This window comes from Eupeodes corollae, chromosome 2 (genome assembly GCF_945859685.1).
Source record: "Eupeodes corollae chromosome 2, idEupCoro1.1, whole genome shotgun sequence".
Taxonomy (NCBI): domain Eukaryota; kingdom Metazoa; phylum Arthropoda; class Insecta; order Diptera; family Syrphidae; genus Eupeodes; species Eupeodes corollae.
In genome coordinates, this window is record NC_079148.1 from 108,072,684 (window position 1) to 108,093,979 (window position 21,296).

At 33.7% G+C, this 21,296-nt stretch overlaps 1 protein-coding gene across 4 annotated transcripts; it reads right to left on the minus strand.

Annotated features, from left to right (window-relative positions):
* Positions 1 to 237: 237 nt before the first annotated feature.
* Positions 238 to 19,336, minus strand: LOC129947922 (deoxynucleoside triphosphate triphosphohydrolase SAMHD1). 4 transcript variants are annotated; one of them, XM_056058685.1, is made up of 10 exons: positions 18,967 to 19,316; positions 11,427 to 11,590; positions 11,258 to 11,348; positions 5,346 to 5,423; positions 5,134 to 5,289; positions 4,941 to 5,064; positions 4,673 to 4,862; positions 4,439 to 4,613; positions 611 to 705; positions 244 to 547 (listed from the first exon to the last, which is right to left on the minus strand). In XM_056058685.1, the coding sequence occupies exons 1-10, from the start codon at positions 18,973 to 18,975 to the stop codon at positions 469 to 471; spliced, it is 1,161 nt and encodes a 386-aa protein (XP_055914660.1). In that variant the 5' UTR covers positions 18,976 to 19,316; the 3' UTR covers positions 244 to 468. The 4 variants fall into 4 exon arrangements, with proteins under 4 accessions (XP_055914663.1, XP_055914660.1, XP_055914662.1 ...); XM_056058687.1 differs by lacking the exon at positions 18,967 to 19,316 and adding an exon at positions 11,686 to 11,891; XM_056058686.1 differs by having other exon boundaries at positions 245 to 547; positions 19,184 to 19,336.
* Between the last annotated feature and the right edge of the window lie 1,960 nt (positions 19,337 to 21,296).

A 21,296-nucleotide genomic window follows, 5' to 3' on the forward strand; every position in this document is an offset into this window, starting at 1 on the left:
AGGAAACAGTATTCTAACAATTTTTCTATGAGATAAAGATCACAACTTTTTAGAAAATTTAAATAAGTACTGTTTATTTTATTTCATATATTGTGTACATAGTAATAATAGCCACATAATGTTTGTACTATATTTTATATACAACACACAAAAAAAAGAAAAAAAAAAACAAATTTATTTAAACTTCAAAACGATAAAAAACAATAAACATTAATAAAATAATAAAGAAAGAATAAACAAAACAATAACTGAATAACTGAATATAACTATTAAAGTACATAAACAATATCAAATTAAATTACTATTGATAAATCATAAATAATAATATGTTATTTCATTTTATAAAGGTTTGACAAGATAAACGATTATGACATAAGTGACATGGCTAAAAGATAATCTTTGTAAGTATCGTATATTTTCACAGTGTTTTATTCGAATTGAGTTTATTTTTAATTAATTTATCATAAATTAAGTTGAAACTGAAATCATTTTATAATAAGTAACACTTTGATGGAATCCTTTTTCTTGTTCGAATGTAGGTTTTTCTCTAGAATAATTAAAGAGGTGATTTTATTTTGGTGTTATTTGTAATTTTTTTGTATATACTCACGCTGCATTTCCGTAAAATATAATATTTTCACTTTTAAATGATTCTCCAGCATTGGGTATTTGAATCTCAGCTCTCATGTGATCTGCAATCGAGCGCTGGAAGAATGTGAGAAGTTGAATCAAGAACAATTATAAATTTTCTGTTTTGAACAAGTATGTTTTTCATGGAAGAAAAACCTTTTTCTTTAAACTTAAAATAATATTTTGAGCATTTAGTATCCAAGATCATAACTTTCTATTGATAACTTTAAACACAGCAAACTGTGAAAACAATATGTTTGTAATAATAACTCTTCGAAAAATCATTTTAATTACGTTACATTCGAGAAAAAGCTCTACAGAGCGATGTTAAAACGCAGTGTTGTCCAGCAATAAACTGTGCTAATTTAAAATTGAGAAAGTTCTAGTTTTGATATGCAAAAAGATGAGCAAACGCTCGATTGCATGAGATCGAACTCACAAATTGTTAAGGATGAGGTTTCTCTTACTCAGTTGATAAATAACTATCAAAATGGCCGAGTTTCTGAACAATTTTGTTACAAATCGTGTTTATAAAAATAGAAGATGTCTAATTGGTGAAGATTATATAAAATTGTATTGACTGTACTGTACTGAAGGGGATATTACTACCCTTTTTATCCAGAGGCACAGTGTGAGCACTAGGAAGAGGAGAGAGGGTTTAAAAGGAGATGTCGGTGCACATTGGTTTTGAATTCCTGAATATTGCAATTACTAGGAAAGACAGAGTGTGGTAAGGCATTCCACAATCGCGTAGTACGGCTAAAGAACGAATCTCTGTATTTGACAGTACGGCCGAAGTTGGGCTCGAGGGTATACTGATGAGCATTCCTAGAAGCGCGAGTATTACGGTTAAACTGTTTAAGGAGAGGAATCAACTGGCTCTTTCACTAGAGCATAAGCCGTTAAAATAAAAAAGGGTGAAACAAGAAGTAAATGAACTTATGCTGATATTATCATCTATCAATTTAAATACTATCAATACTATCCAAGAGTTTTAAGTAAGTTGCAGGAGCACCAGCCCCGAGATGGGAGTTATACTCAAGCTTTCGACGTATGTAATTCTTGTAGATAACAGCCAGATCAGAAGGGGTGAAATATTTCTTGCATCGCCTAAGGAAACCCAAACACCTTGCGGGATTGTTGGCGACATCGCGTATGTGATCATTCCACAAGATTTGGTTGGTGAGACACATATCGAGAATATCGAGGTGTTCAGTCTCATTCATGCAAGTGCCATCCATTGATAATGGCAGAGGGGGTATATCTCGCTTTAACGATGCAAGACAGCATTGGGTTTTCGAAGCATTAAATTTCACGCCGTTTTTTAATCGCCATTGAACAATGCTGTTTAGGTCCGAATTTAATGAGCTTATCATATCTTGTCGTTGCAGTTCCACATCCGAAGAAAAGGGGTGTGAGTCTGAAAACGAATATGAAAAGCTAGGAGTACTATCGTCAGCGAAACAATGTATTGGATTAGATGTTGCAGACAGGAGATCATTAATGAAAATGTAAAAGAGTGGAGATAAAACAGAGCCCTGGGGCACACCAGCATTTATTTTATGGTTTTCAGATTTGAATCCATTCAATACTACTTGTATTGAACGATCCGAAAGGTAATAACTAATCCAATGAAGCAGGGATTCCTGAAAACCGAAAGCCTAATGCCAAACCCTATCAAATGCTTTTGAAATATCAAGTGCAATAATCTTACTTTCTCCAAAACGATGTAAAGATTTGCTCTATTGTTCGGTGAGATGAACCATGAGATCACCAGTTTAGTGGAGTTTGATATTGCTACGAAAGCCGTATTGCCGGTCATTAAGAAACTGTTTAGATCTCTTAGGACTCTTGCTACAATACGAGTGTGAAAAAAATGGGTCCCATAGAATCACTAACTGGCTCAAGTACAGGCGGAGTCATAACACTCACTGCCAGCATTGGCGACGAACTTTAGCTTTCTCTAAAGAACTAACAAAAGGAGTGTCATTGACAACGAGCGTAAGAACCGAAGAAGAGGAAGAATTCCTCATGTTTTTTACTGCCTTTGGGACATTGCATTATTTTTTGCCGTAATTTTTGGTCATGTAAAAATTTGGTCAGTCGAATATGGGCGTTGCAGGCCTTCCTGGCTTGTTTGAACTTTTTCGGCTTTCCTCAGTACGGTTGGCTTTATAGCAACGGAAACTTATCTCTTTGGCCCTCATCACCTCTTTACAGCTCGCATCAAACCAAGCGTTTTCTTTTGGTCTAATACTTTTAACCCTGTTCGGTATATAAGTTCTCATTCCTAGGAGAATTAAACTTGTGATCATATCAGCGCTGGCGTCAACGTCACTATCGAGGAAGCAAAGTGACCAGTTAAAGATCCTGAAGTAATTATTGAGACCGTCCCAGTTGGCTTTCTCGTATTGCCAAACGGTTCTCTTAGGAGCTTTTTCTTTAACTGAACAGTTTTGACACGAGAAATTTACTGATATAACACAATGGTCAGATATCTAGAGGAGATAGAACACTAACTTTGTACTTATCAGGGTCAGAGGTAAGAAACAAGTCAAGAGTGTTTTCTGCTCGACCTTCACCGTCCGATATTCGGGTGAGCTCGTTCACAGCGAATGTTGAAGCCATGAAGAATTGTGTGCAATTATTGACAGATGAGATTTTAGGACCAACCCTGGAAACAAGCGGTGGATTTTTCTGCGTTATGTAGGAGATCCTGGATTTTAAATCGGTGTTGGTGAAGACATTGGTGTCAATAAACTAACGATATCTAGAGTGGTACCGCATGTAACGAAAATTGCAAGCCGTGCAACTGATTTGATTTTATTCCCACACACTTCTTAAGAAATAGAAGAAGCGCAAAGGTTATGGAGCATTAAGTATAAGTTTCCTTAGGCCATTGGGGCCCTGGATCGTACACATGTACGTAAAAGGAAACCAGCCTATCACCACGAGGAGTACGTCAGGATACTACTCAAAAAATGTACTCGCTACCTGCAACGTGGATGACAAATTTACAAGCATTGAAGTTTGCTGGCCAGGATCAGTCCACGACTCTCGTAGAATGAAAAATAGTTTCTTATTTAATCATATGAATATTAATTCTACAGCAATATTACTGGGATGAAGAGTATGGAATAACGCCATGATTAATGGCACCATTTAAACAAACAAGTAACGAAACTTATAATTCACTTAGATGGGCAGCAATATTGTTTACAATTACACTTTCATTTTCGCTTTCAGAAGACATTTTTCCTCTTGACTCGACTGACCGCACAGAACCTACTGCTTTAAATAGTACAAGTGCAAACAAAGAGCTTTGAGATCGTTCTTATATCACTGAGTCAGAACTGTAGAAAGTGAACTCGTTTTTGTTGCATATAAAACTAGGTCCGAGTCTGAGTCTAGTCTATAGATCTCATATGCGAGTTCAAACTCGTCAGCTCTGACTCTAAGAACTTTCTCATCTTTTAGCATATGACAAATTGTGTGATTTAAAGCTTAAAGACTATTTATATAGTCAACTTTAAAAGTTATGGTCTCTTGGAAGGACGTAGATAAAAGATTGAATTCAATTTAGCGTCCGTTTCCATTAATATATGTGAAGTTGTTGAGTTCTTCAAAATTGCAGAAAACCCAAATAATGATCTAAGAGCATAGACATAACAAATTTCTCTGACTAAATTTTCACACTAGTAAAACTCTTACGCTAATCGTAAAGTATAAGGAATCTTTTCAATCTGACATAATTCTTAAAATAGTTACAATCCTTGCAGATTGAATATAAGACATCACAATCATTTACCTTTTCATCGTCCGTCTCGGGATGTATTTGGTAGAGGCCAACATTATCTAAGCAGTTTATAAGTTGAACAATTTCTTCCGGTTCTTTTATTCGTTTCAAGCTTTTCCAAACTTCATCGTCGTTCAATTTAAGAAAAGCCTCCACATCTTGACTTCGAATGTCTGTTATTTTCAATCTAACAAAAAAAAATATTATATACTATACTGATTAAACAATTTGGAAAATAAAAATTACCCATTTATTCGTTGTAAATCATCCTCACATAAAGTCATAACATATTTTAATATTTTTTCCATACAAATATTAATTGGTCTCCGATAGATGTGTATGTGAAATTTAGTTCTCACATCGAAGATGTTATAAATCTTACGAAAATCACAATAACGGTACTCAATACGTGATCTATCATCACTTACTCGAGCCTCTAAAATTACAAAAATATACTTAAAATTCCAATCCTATATTTGTTGGATAGCAAAAGTTAAAAAAAATATTAATATACTTAAAAAAACGTCTTCAAAATCCAGATGTACTTCAGGAGTCTGAATTTGTGATGTGTAAAAATAATCTCGTTGCAAATAATCCCATTTATCAACATCTACATCGCAATTTTTATTATTTACAATCTTTAAAATTTAGATTTTAAAATAATTAAATTCTTAAAAACAAAAAATATAAACACACCAAATACTCACATCGAATAGAAAACGATATTTTTTATCTCGAAGGAATTTATGATCGCCTACAATAAGAGCTTTAATCAATTCTATGGCATAAGCTCTATCTTCACTCCAATCTATGGGGCAAATTTCAAATATTGCATCTATGAATGCACAAGCATTCTCTTCGTGCTATACAAAATATAAATGCCATAATTTACAATGAAATTGTAAAGATACATACATACATGGTACTTTTCACAGCAAATGTATTCCCACGTATGAGAAAATGGACCATGACCAATGTCGTGTAGCAGAGCAGCTATCTTAAAAACAATGTTTTATTTTAAATAACTATGTATGTAAATATGAGTTGAATATGATAAATCATAAAAAAATAAAAGCACTTTTTACGAATGTTCATGTAATTGTAAAAAAAGTTAAGAACCAAAATGAAATATGTGAACTTGAAAATTGGGGAACTTCTTTCGCCACTATTTGTTTCGGTCCCATGCTGGAAATTTGTCGAGGATGTCAAAAAAAGGAACGCTCTACAAAAGTGTTTATTACAGTGTATCCTTAAATTTAATTTTCTCATAAATTTGTTGTTTTCTGTCTTTGTCTCGTAAATGGCAAGACATACAAACAAAAATGTGTGACACAATTTTATAGAAAATCGAATTTCTTATTATTATACCTTTGTAAATGGAATGGAATAGTACAATCATGAAGAGGAACGAACGAAGCGACGTCTGGGAAAACATCAATGAACTAAATCTGCAAAGTTCGTGGAGAATTTTAATAGGGGGAAATTTAGAGTAATTTAACCATATTCACCAAAAATCTATTTGCTGTCAAAAACAACTAAAATCTTTATTTTCACTTTAGTAAAAAAAAGTAATATACTTTAAATTATTTCTCTAAAGTCTTTTTTGAGAGAAAGGCAAATATTCAGGTTTTTAAAAAGAAACCTTGAAAAAGACCTTGGACTGTCATGCAAGGGGTCTTGGGATCAATCTCTGCCTGTGCCACCTTAATTTTAAAAAAATAATTTGAGCGGGTACTGCGTCTTGAGAGGAATTGATAAATCCTTCAAGAGTAAATCTTGTCATGAAAAAGTGCTTTCTCAAATTAGCCGATCGGATTCGGCCTAAAATTGTAGGCCCCTTCCACTCCTGACAACAGTACTCGCACACAGGAATGGTTGAGAGCTGTAAGTCACTAGGCCCTGGTTCACAACGGACTGTTGCGACACCCAATGTAATGTATGTAAAAAGAAACCTTGAATAAGAGATCGCCAATTTGATATTAAATTGCCTTACATTTCTGAAACTCGTCTTCAATTCCATCTTATTCTTTTTTAATCAAATAAATATTGTAAGACATTCTAAAAGAGTTTTTTTTCTTCAAAATTGATTTCCTATTAAATATAAAATCTTTTAAGATCTTAAAAATTAAAAAAATCTACTTCGTAAAGTGAATTTGCTTTGAAAGCTCTAGGACTAACATTTAAACACGAATATCAAGAAATAAATCTCCAAAAATAAAGAGCAAAAGTTACACTTTCGTTAAATTAATGGCTAATTGAAAAACATAATGAACGTTTCATATCTATTAGTTTAATTTAAAAGCTTTGAATCTTTTCAGAACTGAAGTCAAAGTCACTCTGCAATTTGTGAGTGCCACACTAAAATTTCTTCCCAGCTTATTTGCTTAACTTAATTTGTTTTTAGAAAAATGATGTACTTATTTTTTAAATTCAAGAACCAAACGTTTCTCTCTACAATTTTTTGGTTTTGTTGACTCCTTTAAGATCAAAATAAATTTCAAAACATTCACGCCAAACAGTAATTTTTAACTTCCCATACGAAGTTATTGCAATCGGTCCGATTTGTTTACGAAGTTTCAAGGAATCTAAAATCTAAACGATTTTTTGTCGTCCATATCTCAAGAACCAGTAGAGATGTTGACTTCAAATAAAGTTTGTTATACAGATACATAATAACACAGTAAGATGAATATAGGACTCCCAAACAAATTAAGTGCGTGTTTTTTTTTACAAAAGCGACTTGAATTAAATTTTATATTATATTTTGTGTTGTGGACTGACTTTTATCATCTGTCAAAGAGAGTTAGCAGAAATCTAGCTAAAAACGAAAATTTAAAGTATTTAAGTATAAATAAAAATCTCAAGTGCTTTGGAAAAACTAGTTTAACCATTAAGGTCAATAAATCAATAGATTCCTGAGTAAGTTTTGGTCTTAAGAACCCCAGAAATAAGCTTAAAAGAAGCTTGGTAGAAACCTCACCTGAACAGCTACAAACCGAAAAGCGACACTCTATCTCTACTGACCATAATAAGGGAACTGTTTCTGCAACAAGTATGGAAAACATGATAAAGCAATTACTCGAAGAAAATAATGACCTCCAAATCAGACTTGTAGTGCTTCCATTCTGAATTTGCTACCCTTCAAAGTCGTCATGAGGAAATAAATTTAAAAGTATTGCAACTGGAAAAACGCAACAAAGTTTTAGTGGAACAGATGGACAAATTGATTCAAAAAAACACTGAGTCAAATCTGGTAGTGCGCCTAACTTTTGATAACAGCTCTGATGTCTGCAAAACTGCTAAGTCCGTGTGTTCGGGTCTAATAAAAGAGAACAATTGAAACTACATTATCGAGTCTGCATATAATGTACACAGCCGCAACGGGCGAAGTGCGATTGTTATTATGAAGATGAGGTCGTGGGAAGCTGCGCGAAATGTGCTTCGTTGTTCTAGAAGTCTGAAAGGAAAACCAATTTGCATTTTTTTTCTTCGATTTTTCATTAAAAGAATTTTTTAGATTGCCACGAAACTCGCCGAACTATATGCTTTATCTAGAAACAGGAACTCCTCCTCTGATAATGGATACACTATAGATGCATTTTAACTAAGTAGTCAAAGTAATGAATATGGCAGACAGCATAATTCCAAAAATCAGTCTTAAAACAGTTATCCAAGCAAAAAGATTTATGGTAGAAGAGTGGGAGAGTGCGGTATTGATCTTGGAATAGCAATGGATGTATATTGTATACAACCCGCACTTTTAGAGTCCAAATTCAACATGATTTTGGAAAAAAATGTGAAGAGTACTGTATGGAAGGTATGAGTCTGAAGCTAGATCATCGATATTCAGGAACTACTACAATCATTTAAATTTTAATTTGCAGAATAGATCTTATCTGATAAATAACAACACAATCGATAATATTATCATTATTCTTAAAGCAAGGGGAGAATTACTTAACCTTAATTATGTGCCACATCGACCAGATCTGCCTATATTATGTAGCCTGTGTAATATGAAAGCACGGAAAGATACCTTTCACTTGCGGTGTGTCCAGTCCTAAAATAATTCCGGATTATCTACTTCAATAAGAGCAAACTCGATGAAACTGAATTATTCAGGTTATTAAATGTCGAAGAAGGTTGGGACTCGCTTTATAATTGCTATGAATAGTTTGTAAAAGCTAAAAGGTTTAAGCAGTGTGGGTAGTATCCCAGCCTCTTTTTAGTATAATTATATACTTTTAAACTTCCAATATTAAATTATTTTAATCGGTCGATATGTTACCTCCAAAATGTTTTAATGCAAATAAGAATATCGTTTTCAACTCATGGATCAATTTTTGGAAAAATTAAATTGACTTCGACTCGAATAAATAAAAATAAATAAATTAGGTGGCGAAACAGTCCGTACTGTTAATACTGTTGACAACATTTCTTTTTAGAAAAAGTTAACCTACAGTTGTCTATATATGTACATATGTACTTAACACGATTATCTGCATACAGTGGCGACTAAAGAAATAGCCCAGTTATGGAAAAAATTATCTCTAGGGCGCTAGAGCTCAGAAGCAGCAGTTATAAATGCCAATACCGTAAGAGGTTTTTTGCTATGTACTTTCTTTTTACTTTTTAAAAGGTAAATGATAAGGTTCAGAATTTTTATAAATTTTTTGGTAGATTCATCAATTTGAATTAATAAATTTTAGTATGGGACGTGGTAAACACTCCACAGAGGCCTTCAGGCTACGAGTTCTTGATTTTAAGAAAGAAGGACACACAAACTCGGGGATAGAATGTTCAAGGAAGAAGGTAACTAATGCTTTTCACCATTGCCGAGAAGAAGGGAGTGTTCAAAATAAAATTCGCAAGAATCGGACAAAAAAAAACCTCGAATTGATATTGCCATCTCCCGCCTTAGCAAAGCTGATTCATTCATGACTGCTCCAAAAATAAAAAATGCAACTGAACAAGATCTTGGTATTAAAGTGTCTGTAAGTACAGTTTAAAATTGTTCACGTGAAAAAAAAATTGTTTGGACGTATTGCGAGAAAAAAACCACATGTCTCTAAGGGCAATCTCTCTTGTCGACTGCAGTTTGCAAAGGAGCATATTTCAAAAGATCCAAATTGGTGGAGAAATATCTTATGGAGCGATGAGTTCAAATTCAATGGTCAGATGATAAAACATATGTGCGACGCGGAATCAACCAGGAATGTGACCCTAAATATACCATAAAGAGTGTTAAGCATGGTGGGGGTAGCAATTTTTGTTTGGGGATGTTTTTCTTGACATGGTGTGGGGCCACTTTTTCGTATAGAGGGTATAATGGAGCAGATTAAATACAAGGAAATCCAAAGGGATACAATGCTAACGTATGCTGAGGAGAATAACCATCCTAAACATACGGCTAAGTCTGTTAAGCAATGGCTTTTCGCCCAAAAAATCAGTGCAGCCCAGTCCCCGATCCCAATCCTATTGAGAACTTATGAAGTGACGAGGAAAAAGCGATAAATAGATCTGATATTTCAAATTTGGACAAACTTCGGCAGGAAGTTCAACGAGCTTGTTTTAATTGTGTGGAAATGTTTGTTATTTTGTTTCGTTATTTATGAAATGTGGTATCTATTTTGTCCTAGAAAATCTTGAACTGTTTTAATGATTTTATTGTTATTTTTTTGTTAGTAAATCAAATATATCTTTTTTCTTACTTTCTCATTGATAAACAGTTGTTTGAAGTTAAGAAAGCGCAAAGAACTTTTATTAAGGAGTATATGTGCTATATATTTTGCCGCCACTGTATGTATGAAGGTAAATGTATCAATCTAAAAACACAAGCTAATCAGTTGGTCCTAACAACAGTACTCGCACACAGGAATGATTGAGAGTTGTAAGTCACTAGGCCCTGGTTCACAACGGACTGTTGCGCCACCTCATTTGATTTTGAATCAGTTGGATAGGTACAAATTTGAAAACACTAGCTAATCAGTGTTTTCAAACTTGTATCTATTCAACTTACGAGTAACAAAAATTGGACCTATCTACCTCTCTACATATGTACATAGCTGCCTCAAAATTGTATTTCTCTACCTATATATACATACACCTAACATACTGTTTCTTTTCAATAAAAAAATCTATTCCTTAAATTTAAATATGCACACCCACACAACTATGTACATATGTAGAATATTCAAAATTTGGCAGCATTGTAGGTACTGTTTACAAAAAACCGTAAACAAATATACTATTTTGATTTCTTATGAGAGTGAAAATAATACAACCGACTCTTTTCCTTTGTTTTCAAATTAACTTCTGTACTCTCCACAGCAATTTTCAGTACCCCAGGGCCGCCTGTCAACCATCAATGAACTAAAAATTCATGTTCCATAAAACTACTATAGTTTAAAGATTAATACTGATATGTTTTGTAGGAAATAAGATGTTTATAAAATGTCCGATACATTTTGATTGTAGTTCAAAACCAAACATTTTATGGAAAAAATGGCTTAGAGGGAATTACTACACTATCGGTGACATTAGAGAAGCCGTAATACTACACTATCGTTTACATTAGAGAAGCTATAATACAATAGGCAAGAATTACATATTAATATTAAGGACTAAAAATTTTCATAGAATTAAATTTGTGACAACTCCGCCAAATTACTAGTACGAGACTGAAAAAACTAGGCGCAAAAACAAGTACCATTCTTCATTTAAGGACATGTTCTTTATGATCACAATTTTTCAAATGCAATTAAGAACTTTGTACAATGTAAAATAATAAATGTTTGAATATGAATGAAATGAAATAAACATAAAACTTACTGTTACAACTTTTCTATAAAAATCAGGTATCATAAGATCTTTGGTATTCTTCTCTAGTGCATCTATTGTTTTGTCAGCTAAATAATAAGTCCTAAGAGAAAATACAGTTTATTTTTATTTAATTAAATCATAAAACTGAGAAAATTTAAAAATATATTTCTGTACATACCCAATACAATGTTCAAAACGATTATTATTTGCTTGTGGAAGAGTTTTACAAGCTAAGCCAAGTTGTTTAATTTTTTTTAGTCTTTGGAAATGTGGCGTTTGAATGATATTGTGAATGTGATTTGGAATATTAATGATTCCATGGATAACATCGTTGTACTCCATCTAGAAGAAAAAAATAAAATAACTTTATTTAGTTAAATATATTCATAAAACAAATTATTCTTACAATGTATTGAATTACAATTATTATTTTATACCTGTAAGTCTAATAAAGAAGTTAATGACACTTGATAATCGAAAATTGCAACAAGTATGCAATTGAGATAAGATAAATTTACAATAATTATGTTTTCCTGGTTCGACGTTCAATCAAGAAGTATTATTCAATAAAATGTATAAAATTACGGGCTGTATTAAGTTTAATAATATTTCGATGTCTTTACTCCACCCGAGTCAATTTGCAAATAAAATATTTTATGGAAATAACTTAACATTTAAAATAACAGTTGAAATAAAATACTGAAATACGTAAAGATATTGGTTGGTGTTGGTGAGCTAAATTTAAAGAGGTATATCCAATTAATAAATTTAAAACAATAATAACTTCCGGTTTAGTAAGAATACGTGCTTTATTAAGGTTTGAACAGTATTTAAATGTTTATATTTATATATAGATAACTAGCTGACCCGACAAACGTTGTGTTGTCATATAAATAATTTCCAGAGAATATTTTGCTAGAAATAAATAAATTACTTATTGTAGGTGTGTAAGGATGTGGTATATAAGTGGTTATGGTTGGAGAAATAGAGCACTGTTAACGGTGACAAAATATTAAAATAACAAATCACCAAACAAATTTTAGTAATTTATTAAAATTAATTCTTTAAAATTACATATATATCGCTATGACAATACTACAAAAAAACAATATCAATCCCTTAATGCAAACAGAGTGTACAATATTTTGTGTTATCCCATCTTTTGCCAATGCAAACAAACTGGTTGGTTTGCCCACCCAAGAGAAGCCACGCATAATTGTCCGTGTGAAAAACATAAAGTGCTCAAATCTAAGCCGCAGACAGACATCATTTGGCCTTGAGACTTATTGATAGTCATTGCAAATGCTAATCTAATTTGAAATTGAAGGCGTTTGAATCACATCTGTGGATACAATTTTTGGTAATAATATATTTTGAACTCGGAATTTGCCATTTAGAATTGTGGCTTCAATAACATTTTTCATTAATTGTTTAATTACTTATCGCGTTCCGTTGCACAACCGTGGTGGGTTCAAATTACGAAACAAAATTACCGGAGATCCTACCTTCCTTAATTATACGGTGGCGTGCCTGGTAAATCCAGAAATCGACCGATAATTTTATGCATCCAGTTTCATCTGTAGTAACTTTTATCTAACAGTTGTTTGGGGAATGCTTTAGCGGATGGACCTTAAAGCATTTCAACACACATATTAACTTTCAGTTGTACTTTTTCAACATTACGCAACAGTGGCGATGATTTTAAGCCGCAATGGTAGAAGATGCAACGCCAATGCGATACCATTTAATGAATAATGAATACCATAATCGAAATAAAGAATGTTTTCCGGTTCTACCTCCACAGAAAAAAAAAAGTTGTCAGATTAACAATCGTCGATAGTCAACCTGAAATTTAGCCAAATTGTCGCATTGACTACCAAAATAGTATTGACTACCGCAGTTGTCGTATTGGCTACCGCAGTTGTCATATTGACTACCAAATTGTACAAAAATTTCGGATCCCAAAATTGACAACCGAAAATTGTTCTATTGACCATCGCTGTTATCGACTGAAAATTGACTACCAAACAGTCATATTGACTACCAAAATAGTCAACAGGATGACTTTTTTCGTTCTGTGTGGTATATCCAAAAAAAGAATCCGTCTATTAAATCAAATGCATTTCGATTTGGTGAATGCATACCGAAATGATTGATTGGTAAGTTGACAATGGTATTGCGAAAATCCTCCATAGCAATCAATGCTTCATTGTACATAGCGTCACTGAATGGTATCGTAAGATCGTGGCACCGTGTACGATGTTGATGCAATTAAACAATACCACTTAAAAATTTAAAAAATAGATAAAAGCCTATTCTCAGATCTACTGAATGTATATGCAAAATGTCATTGAAATTGGTTAAGCCGTTTCGAAGAAGTAAGGCAACTAACACTGTGACAGGAGAATTTTATATATTAGATATAAAAATAATAATAATAATAATAATGTAGTACCCGTGGCATGATGGTTAGTGCGTTGGGCTGTCATGCAAGGGGTCTTGGGTTCAATCCCTGCCTGTGCCAGCTTAATTTAAAAAAAAAAAATTAATTTTCGCGGGTACTGCCTCTTGCGAGGAATTGACAAATCCTTCAAGAGTAATTCTTGTCATGAAAAAGTGCTTTCTCAAACTAGCCGTTCGGTTTCGGCCTTAAATTGTAGGTCCCTTCCATTCCTGACAACAGTACTCGCACACAGGAATGGTTGAGAGTTGTAAGTCACTAGGCCCTGGTTCACAACGGACTGTTGCGCCACCCCATTTGATTTGATTTGAGATATAAAAATAAAACAAGACTAAATTATTTTTAAGATTAAAAAACAAGAATAATTCTGCGCGAAGTAAGTACTTTCAATTTAATCTAAGTACATGCTGAACAAACAAGTAGTATTTTCAATGGAATCTACCAACTGGCCAACAGTTGAAAGTGATTGCAAGGACCTGTTAAATCGAAAAGAAACAATGAGTAAATTATGCAGTTGTACCTTTAAACCGTCTTTACTATTGCTTTTTCAAAACCAAACAATGTTGGGAGTTCATTAAAAAGGAACGGAAACCACAAGTTATACGTACAGTGTGAGCAAAAACTAAAGCAACAAATTTGTTTGGTGTACAATTTTTTAGGTTAAATGTTTTTTTTTATATTTTTTTTATTTTATTCAAAACAACAAAAAAGTTTCTCAAAATTTAATTTTTACATTGGCTGTATAATAAAAAAAAGCGGACATTTCTTGTATACTCAATGTTTTCTGGTCAAAGCTAAAAAAAATGTTTGTGAAAAAAGTTATTGTTTAAAATCGTGATTAGTGGAATTATAGTTTTCCGTCGGCATTTTTAGTCGCTGTAGGTTTTGCAATGAAACAATGTGTAATAATGAGAGGCAATAGGGCAGGCAATAAGGAAGGGATTTAGGATTGAGAAGGCTTCAATGACCTGCCCATAAGGGTACGCTAAAAATAGGATGGGAAGAAGGGGTATGGGCGTTGGGTTAGAATGTCCACTACGAAGGCGGTGGCATGCTCGCGCTGATCGGCTAAGCTCGCCGGATTAGGGGGGATCTTTCCTTCGTAGATTGACCTCACCTCTTTCCAAAACTAAAATATCATGCCATTACAAAAAAACTTAAACGATCCCAAAACATTAAAATAACACATTACTCTAAGAGAACAAAAACTTATACCGACCTGCACACTACAACCAAAACATGACTTCCAAACTAGCACTACACTTAAAGAATACCAAACACAGGACAACCTACACACCGCCACCAGACACAGGACTATCGACACACTACGACCGACACACCATCACCAGACACACTATCACCAGGCAACACGCCATTCACGCTCGACCTGAAACACTATAACCAGATGACACGATATTCACGCCGGACCCCACCCAACTTGGAGTTCGACTGGCCTCATCTTTCGAACTCCCCTTTCTAGACTTTGAAGCGGAAATTACGTTATATGACTCGGTTCACTGAAGAGCATTATCCAACCTTACCGCACCTCCTCTGAAAAGTTAAATCAGCAACTGCTCATAATAAAGTACGAGACGCAGAAAAAGGAACAACAACTTTAACACAGATATGTATAGCAAAAAAAACATGGGATATACAAAATATAAATAATGATGGTATTGAAATTTGAAATTTAAAACATTTGAAAATAAAAAAAATAGAAATAATATAAATTTAAAATGCGGAAAAACGAAATTTCTCTTTAGGAGTATACATATGTATGTACCTAGTGCACCTTAACACGAAAAACAACAACAACAAAAACCGGCTCTTTTATCCTACCTACTAAGAGCTCCCTATATGTAGATAAGGGGACGCAAAATTTTGCCTCTTTTTCGACAGGGAGGGGCCTAGGGAACCTTCGCCGCCCCGACGAACTCTAGCCGTAATTTTTTACTCGACACAAACAAATTAACGAAGCACTCTAGGCACCTATACCGTCAAAAAGGAGTTACAAAATCTTGACCCGATAAACGTTATAAAATTGGATTTTCTTTCTATGATGTCACATACATATATTTCTATATATATATATGTATATAAATCTAAGCGGATCCAAGAACCGAATCCTCTTCTCCAATCCCACCGGATTGAAGTTAACTTTGAAAATAAATAGGTTTAAGTAGATAACACTTATATATACATATATAAGAGGTGAGATTGGTTTTGGGCTAGTAATTTTACTTGGGGACCCGGGTCTATCGACGGATCACTCCTGGGTTAAGCGCAACCTGCCCATCACCTTGGGGATGAAATTTGCTTTATCTTGGACCGTGCGTCGCTCGCTTCTACGTCAACCACCGCAAGGGCTTCCAAAACTCAATCTTACTTCAGGTATAATTTCAAACCCTTTTCTTTTCTTGGTATTATCTGCTCTGCGAAATTTTTTTGTTAAGTTAAGTATTTTTCTGTTCACTTTGATCTTAGTCTTCTAGCTTTTTTTTCACTTAATACACTTCTATATTTGTTCTCACTTGGAAATTTGAATTGATGTTTTCACCACCCACTCTGAACTATCAATGACTTCTAGTCATATTCCTTTATTTTCCCGCAATGTTCAACGAACTTCTTTTTTCTGCGCTGTCTGGACCCATGCTTTAAAGCTTAATTTTCACTCCTATCTAACAAACAAAACTAAATATAAAACAATAAAAGAATAAATGGAGCTGGATGCAACCAGAGTACCCTAGGTAAGTTGTTCCCCTGCCTATTCTTACCAGAACCATCGACCTGGGTCTTACCCAGTCCATGTTCCTAGTCAGCCTTCTAAATTTTCTTTCGGTTTTGCTGCATCGTCTATTCATTTTTTTTTTCAGACTCCTCCAGGAACAAATCTGGTGTATTGGTTGGCCACAACAACATTAACTTTCCAACGTTTTGGCAGGGATTGCTGACTTGTTCAGGGGAATCAAGAAAAGTAGGGGAAAAAAATAATATTAATTATATTTATTAATACAAACTAAAAATAAAACGATAGATATAATTAGTACTTCGAAGTATGAAGTTAAATCTTTATTGGATAAACCACACATTCTATTTTTAATTTATATTGCACAATTTACAGAGACTTGGTATAAGGCTACCTTACTACTGTCAATATTATAATTATAACATCAATCAATCAAGAATACAAAAAGAAATAATATTGAAGGAAAAACTGCCAATAAAAATAAAATAAATTGTTTTATTTAAAAAAAAAAAACATTGGGAATCGCATTAACGTTCGGGAATCGGATTCTTCGCCGGTTTGCTATGTCTTTAAGAATAGTTTACAGCCTTAAAAGTATTCGTCCACGCACTTCCCGCTTATGAAGGCAGTACTGGAACAAATACCACTAAAACCCTTTGGAAGAATAGGATAATGTACACAGAATTGGTTATATTCACCAGATCCATTTCAATGCTTATAAGGGATTATCTATACATAAAGGGCTTTCGACGCTCTACAGAAAATTTTTTAATACCTTGGAAAGAATAAAAAATCAGTATTGTTTGCCTGATCCTGAAAAAAGGAGACCCTCTAAAATGCATAAACTATAGAGGAATCAGTCTACTTAACATCGCCTATAAAATCTTCTCTGCCGTAATATGTGAACGTCTAAAGCCCATCGTCAACAACCTGATAGGTCCTTATCAGTGTGGTTTTAGACCAGGAAAGTTCACAGTTGATCAAATATTAACAATACGGCAGATCCTGGAAAAAAACCCAAGAACACCAAATCGACACCCACCATCTTTTCATCGATTTCAACGCCGCATATGACAGTATCTACAAGGACGAGCTGTATAGAGCCATGTCTAGTTTTGGCATCGCTGCCAAACTCTTCCGTTTGTGCAGGATGACCATGGAGAATTCACGCTGCTCCATAAAGTTTGGAAACAACTTCACAGAACCTTTCGTTGTCAAAAAAGGGTTTAGACAAGTCCTCTCTCGAGGGACCGAAGTGTTGCTATATAAGACCCTTATCATCCTCGTTCTGCTATACGGTGCAGAAGCATGGACCATGACAAAAGCGGATGAAAGCACCTTGGGTCGCTTCGAGAGAAAAGTTCTTCGTGTGATCTACGGTCCCGTATGCATCGAAGGGGAGTGGAGGAGAAGATGGAACGACGAATTGTACGGTCTGTACAGCGACGTAGAATTGGAAGGTGACCTTACACAACTTGGAGCGCGAAACTGGAGACATCTAGCTAGGGAACGAGCTAAATGGAGAAGTTTGTTGGGTGAGGCCCTAGTTCACACAGGACTGTAGCCCCACCTTAAGTAAGTAAGTAAAGAATCAAAGGGCTTTTACTGTGGCAAGCATAAGCGTGAAATAATTCTCTTTTTTTCAAAGATCAAACGTAAGAATCTCTACGCTTCTGTAATGATGTAATAATGATTTCTTCAAAGTAAAAGGCAGCCCTCAATTTGGATTTTTTTGCAGGTAATTGGCGAACGAGCAGGGACTTTTAGTGGTTTCATCCGAACTCCGACTTATTCTGTCAGGACGACTACTGACCACTTGCCAACCGAAGCCTTATGAGCCAAGATGAGGCGAAAATCCCCTTGGAAGATCAACCCGTTCAGGAGCCCAGTCTATTATACATGCTGAAAAAAACGAACTTATAGAAATGCTTGCCGCACGGAATATCGAACCCAAGGTAATAAGCAAATGCTAACTCTTCTATACAAAATCTTTGTCAAGACAACGCAAAAGTGCCTTAGGGTCAATATCATAGGTTTAAGAGAAGCTTAAGATGTTGTCTTGCGAAGTTCATATTTTAGTCATAAGGATTATTTTTGTGGTAAGAATTAGATAACGTGCCTTTAAGACTTCTCACAGGAATTTCAAAAATTCTCAACATTGAGTTTATGCAAGTAGTTTTAAAACAATGAGTGTTACAATAGGTTAAAAAATAGTGTTTTTTTTAGTGTTTTAAGCTTTTACCAGAACTAATGCCACGACTATGTAAGAGAAATGTTGTTTGTTTATTTTGTTGCATAGCTTCAAAAAAATATTTTTTTTAAAATTTTATTATTGTGAAAGGTAATTTAGTAAAAAAATAAGGTATTAAAAACCATTGAAATTTAAAACCATAAATAAAATCAAACAAAATAAGTTGCTTTAGTTTTGGCCGACACTGTGTATGCCTAACCCTTATCGCCACCCATGTCGGATAAGGTATGGTAATATTTACAAGCCTTTGGTTTACTTACAATGAACATTTGTTTTGATTATACTCCGAAATAATCGTGCTGACAGCAATCAGAATGCAATTAAGTTGAAGGAAAGTTATTTTAAAAATACTTACATTTTATGTGAATATACATATGTACATATATAATGTACGTATTGTTTTCTTTTTGATTTTAACATGAACCTCTGAGTGAAGTAAGAGGAGCTTTTTTCAAGTAGTAAAATTATTTATTATACCATTGGTAACTCTTGAATCCCTGTTAAATTTTTAGCGATTTTATTTGATGATACGAATACCTAATAGTTTAAATAAATCTTAAATTTTTGCTTCAGGAACTTTTGTAAAATCAAAATAAAATATCATATGAAGTAACATCGAATTGACAGCTGACGTACTTGACGTTTGGTTTGTTTGACAGACGACCCGAATGAAGTCAGTAGACGAGTTCATTTGCTGGTAAAGCAATATGATCTCTGAACTACCTCTACCGCCTACAAGAACAATGCCTGCACTGTTGCTGTTGCAGTATTTTGCCATCAACTAATATTTGCTGTCTGTAAATCAAATTGATTAGAAAATCTATTGGTAGGTATTATATAAACAATTCTTGAATATAAATAACTGGGCCTAGACTAGATGATTCTAAGTTGATAGCTGACTATCATATTTTTGATAGTCAAATTGACAATCATTGTTTGTGTAAGATGATTCAACTCAATTCAATTTGATTGATCAAGGTAAGATTCAAATTGTCAAAATTCCGTGTTGCCTTAATGAAATTTTAAATTGATTCTTATCAAGTTCAAGTTCAACTTTAGTTTTATTTGCAGTTTAAATCTTACATTATTTAAATATTTACATAATTTAAGAGTTTTAGAATTTTATTCTTTACATCTCTAATATCTTTGATAAATTCATGACAAAAAATTTTAACATTAAAAAAGAAAATATAACCCTTATGTAATACTTAAAAACTAAAATTGCACAAAAACCCAAATTTACTCAAATAGTACAGGCTAAAGATTAAGTATAAGTTCATTTTCCGAGTAAGAACATCTTTCATACAACTTTTCTTGTAGCTTATAAAGAACAAAATTAATGGGTCTGACATTAGCTCTATCGTGGAGCCTAATAGTAGAATAAAACCATGGCAAATTAAGCATTAATTTAATGATTTTATTTTGGCTTACTTGAAGCTTTTTTATGTGTGATTCAGCACAGTCAACCCATACTGGGGCACCATAAGTTAACACCGGTTGAAAAACAGTTTTGTAAATTAAGATTTTATTATACATGCTTAGTTTAGATTTTCTATTAATAAATGGGTATAGAATTTTAACTAACATGTTGATTTTATGGATTGTAATAGATATATGTTTTTCAAAAGTAAGTTTCTTATCAAATGTGACACCAAGGTATTTACAATGTTCAGACCATTGTATATGAACGGAGTTTATTTTAAGCACAGATTGTGGGATAAAACTTTCCTTTCTACGTCGAGTAAACCACATAGCTTGACATTTTTCAGCATTAACTTTTATTTTCCACTTGTTAAAGAAATTTAAAAGGGTGTGAAGTCTGTAAACTGTTTATTGCTTCTTGAGGGAGAATACTTGAAGCAAAAAGGGCAGTGTCATCTGCAAACATAGCAACTCCACTAATGTTTTGAAAATGAGGTAGGTCAGACATAAAAATATTGAAAAGAATCAGTCCAAGTACTGAGCCTTGTGGAACTCCGTTACAAATTTCTTGCTTGGAAGACTTCGCAATTCCAGTGGACACAAAAAATTTTCTATTTTTTGAAAAGTTCCAAATGATTTGTATAAGATAGCTAGGAAAATTAAACATAATTAGTTTGTAGATGAGTCCTTCATGCCATACCGTATCGAAGGCTTTTTCAATATCTAGGAATACTACACCAGTTGAATGTTTTGAGTTAAAGCTATTTTGAACATACTGCTTTATTCTTAAAATTTGATGATTAGTGGAGTGGCCAGCTCTGAAACCGAATTGCTCGATAGGGTATATATTAGCTTGTTCAACATGCTTTAAGAGGCGATTTTTTAAGAGTTTTTCGAAAATTTTACTCAAAGTGCTTAGTAAGCTTATAGGCCTATAGCTACTTGGGTTATCTTTTGGCTTGCCAGGCTTACTGATTGGGACCCCTTTGGCTATTTTCCACTTTTCAGGAAAGTAACAGAGTTTAATATAGATGTTGAACAAGAACGTAATGTATGTAATACCTTTTTTAGGTAACGCTTTCAACATTTGATTACTGATGCCATCAAGGCCAGGTGATTTCTTTATTTTTAATTCTTTTATTAAATTGTTGACTAAACTGTTGTCGTG

Excerpts from the sequence above, each read along its gene's own strand:
- LOC129947922 (XM_056058685.1), bottom strand. Across the intron at positions 5,065-5,133 it reads AATATCGTTTTCTATTCGAT|ATTGTAAATAATAAAAATTG; the intron begins GTGAGTATTTGG and ends TAAATTTTAAAG. Across the intron at positions 706-4,438 it reads CCGAGACGGACGATGAAAAG|CGCTCGATTGCAGATCACAT; the intron begins GTAAATGATTGT and ends ACATTCTTCCAG.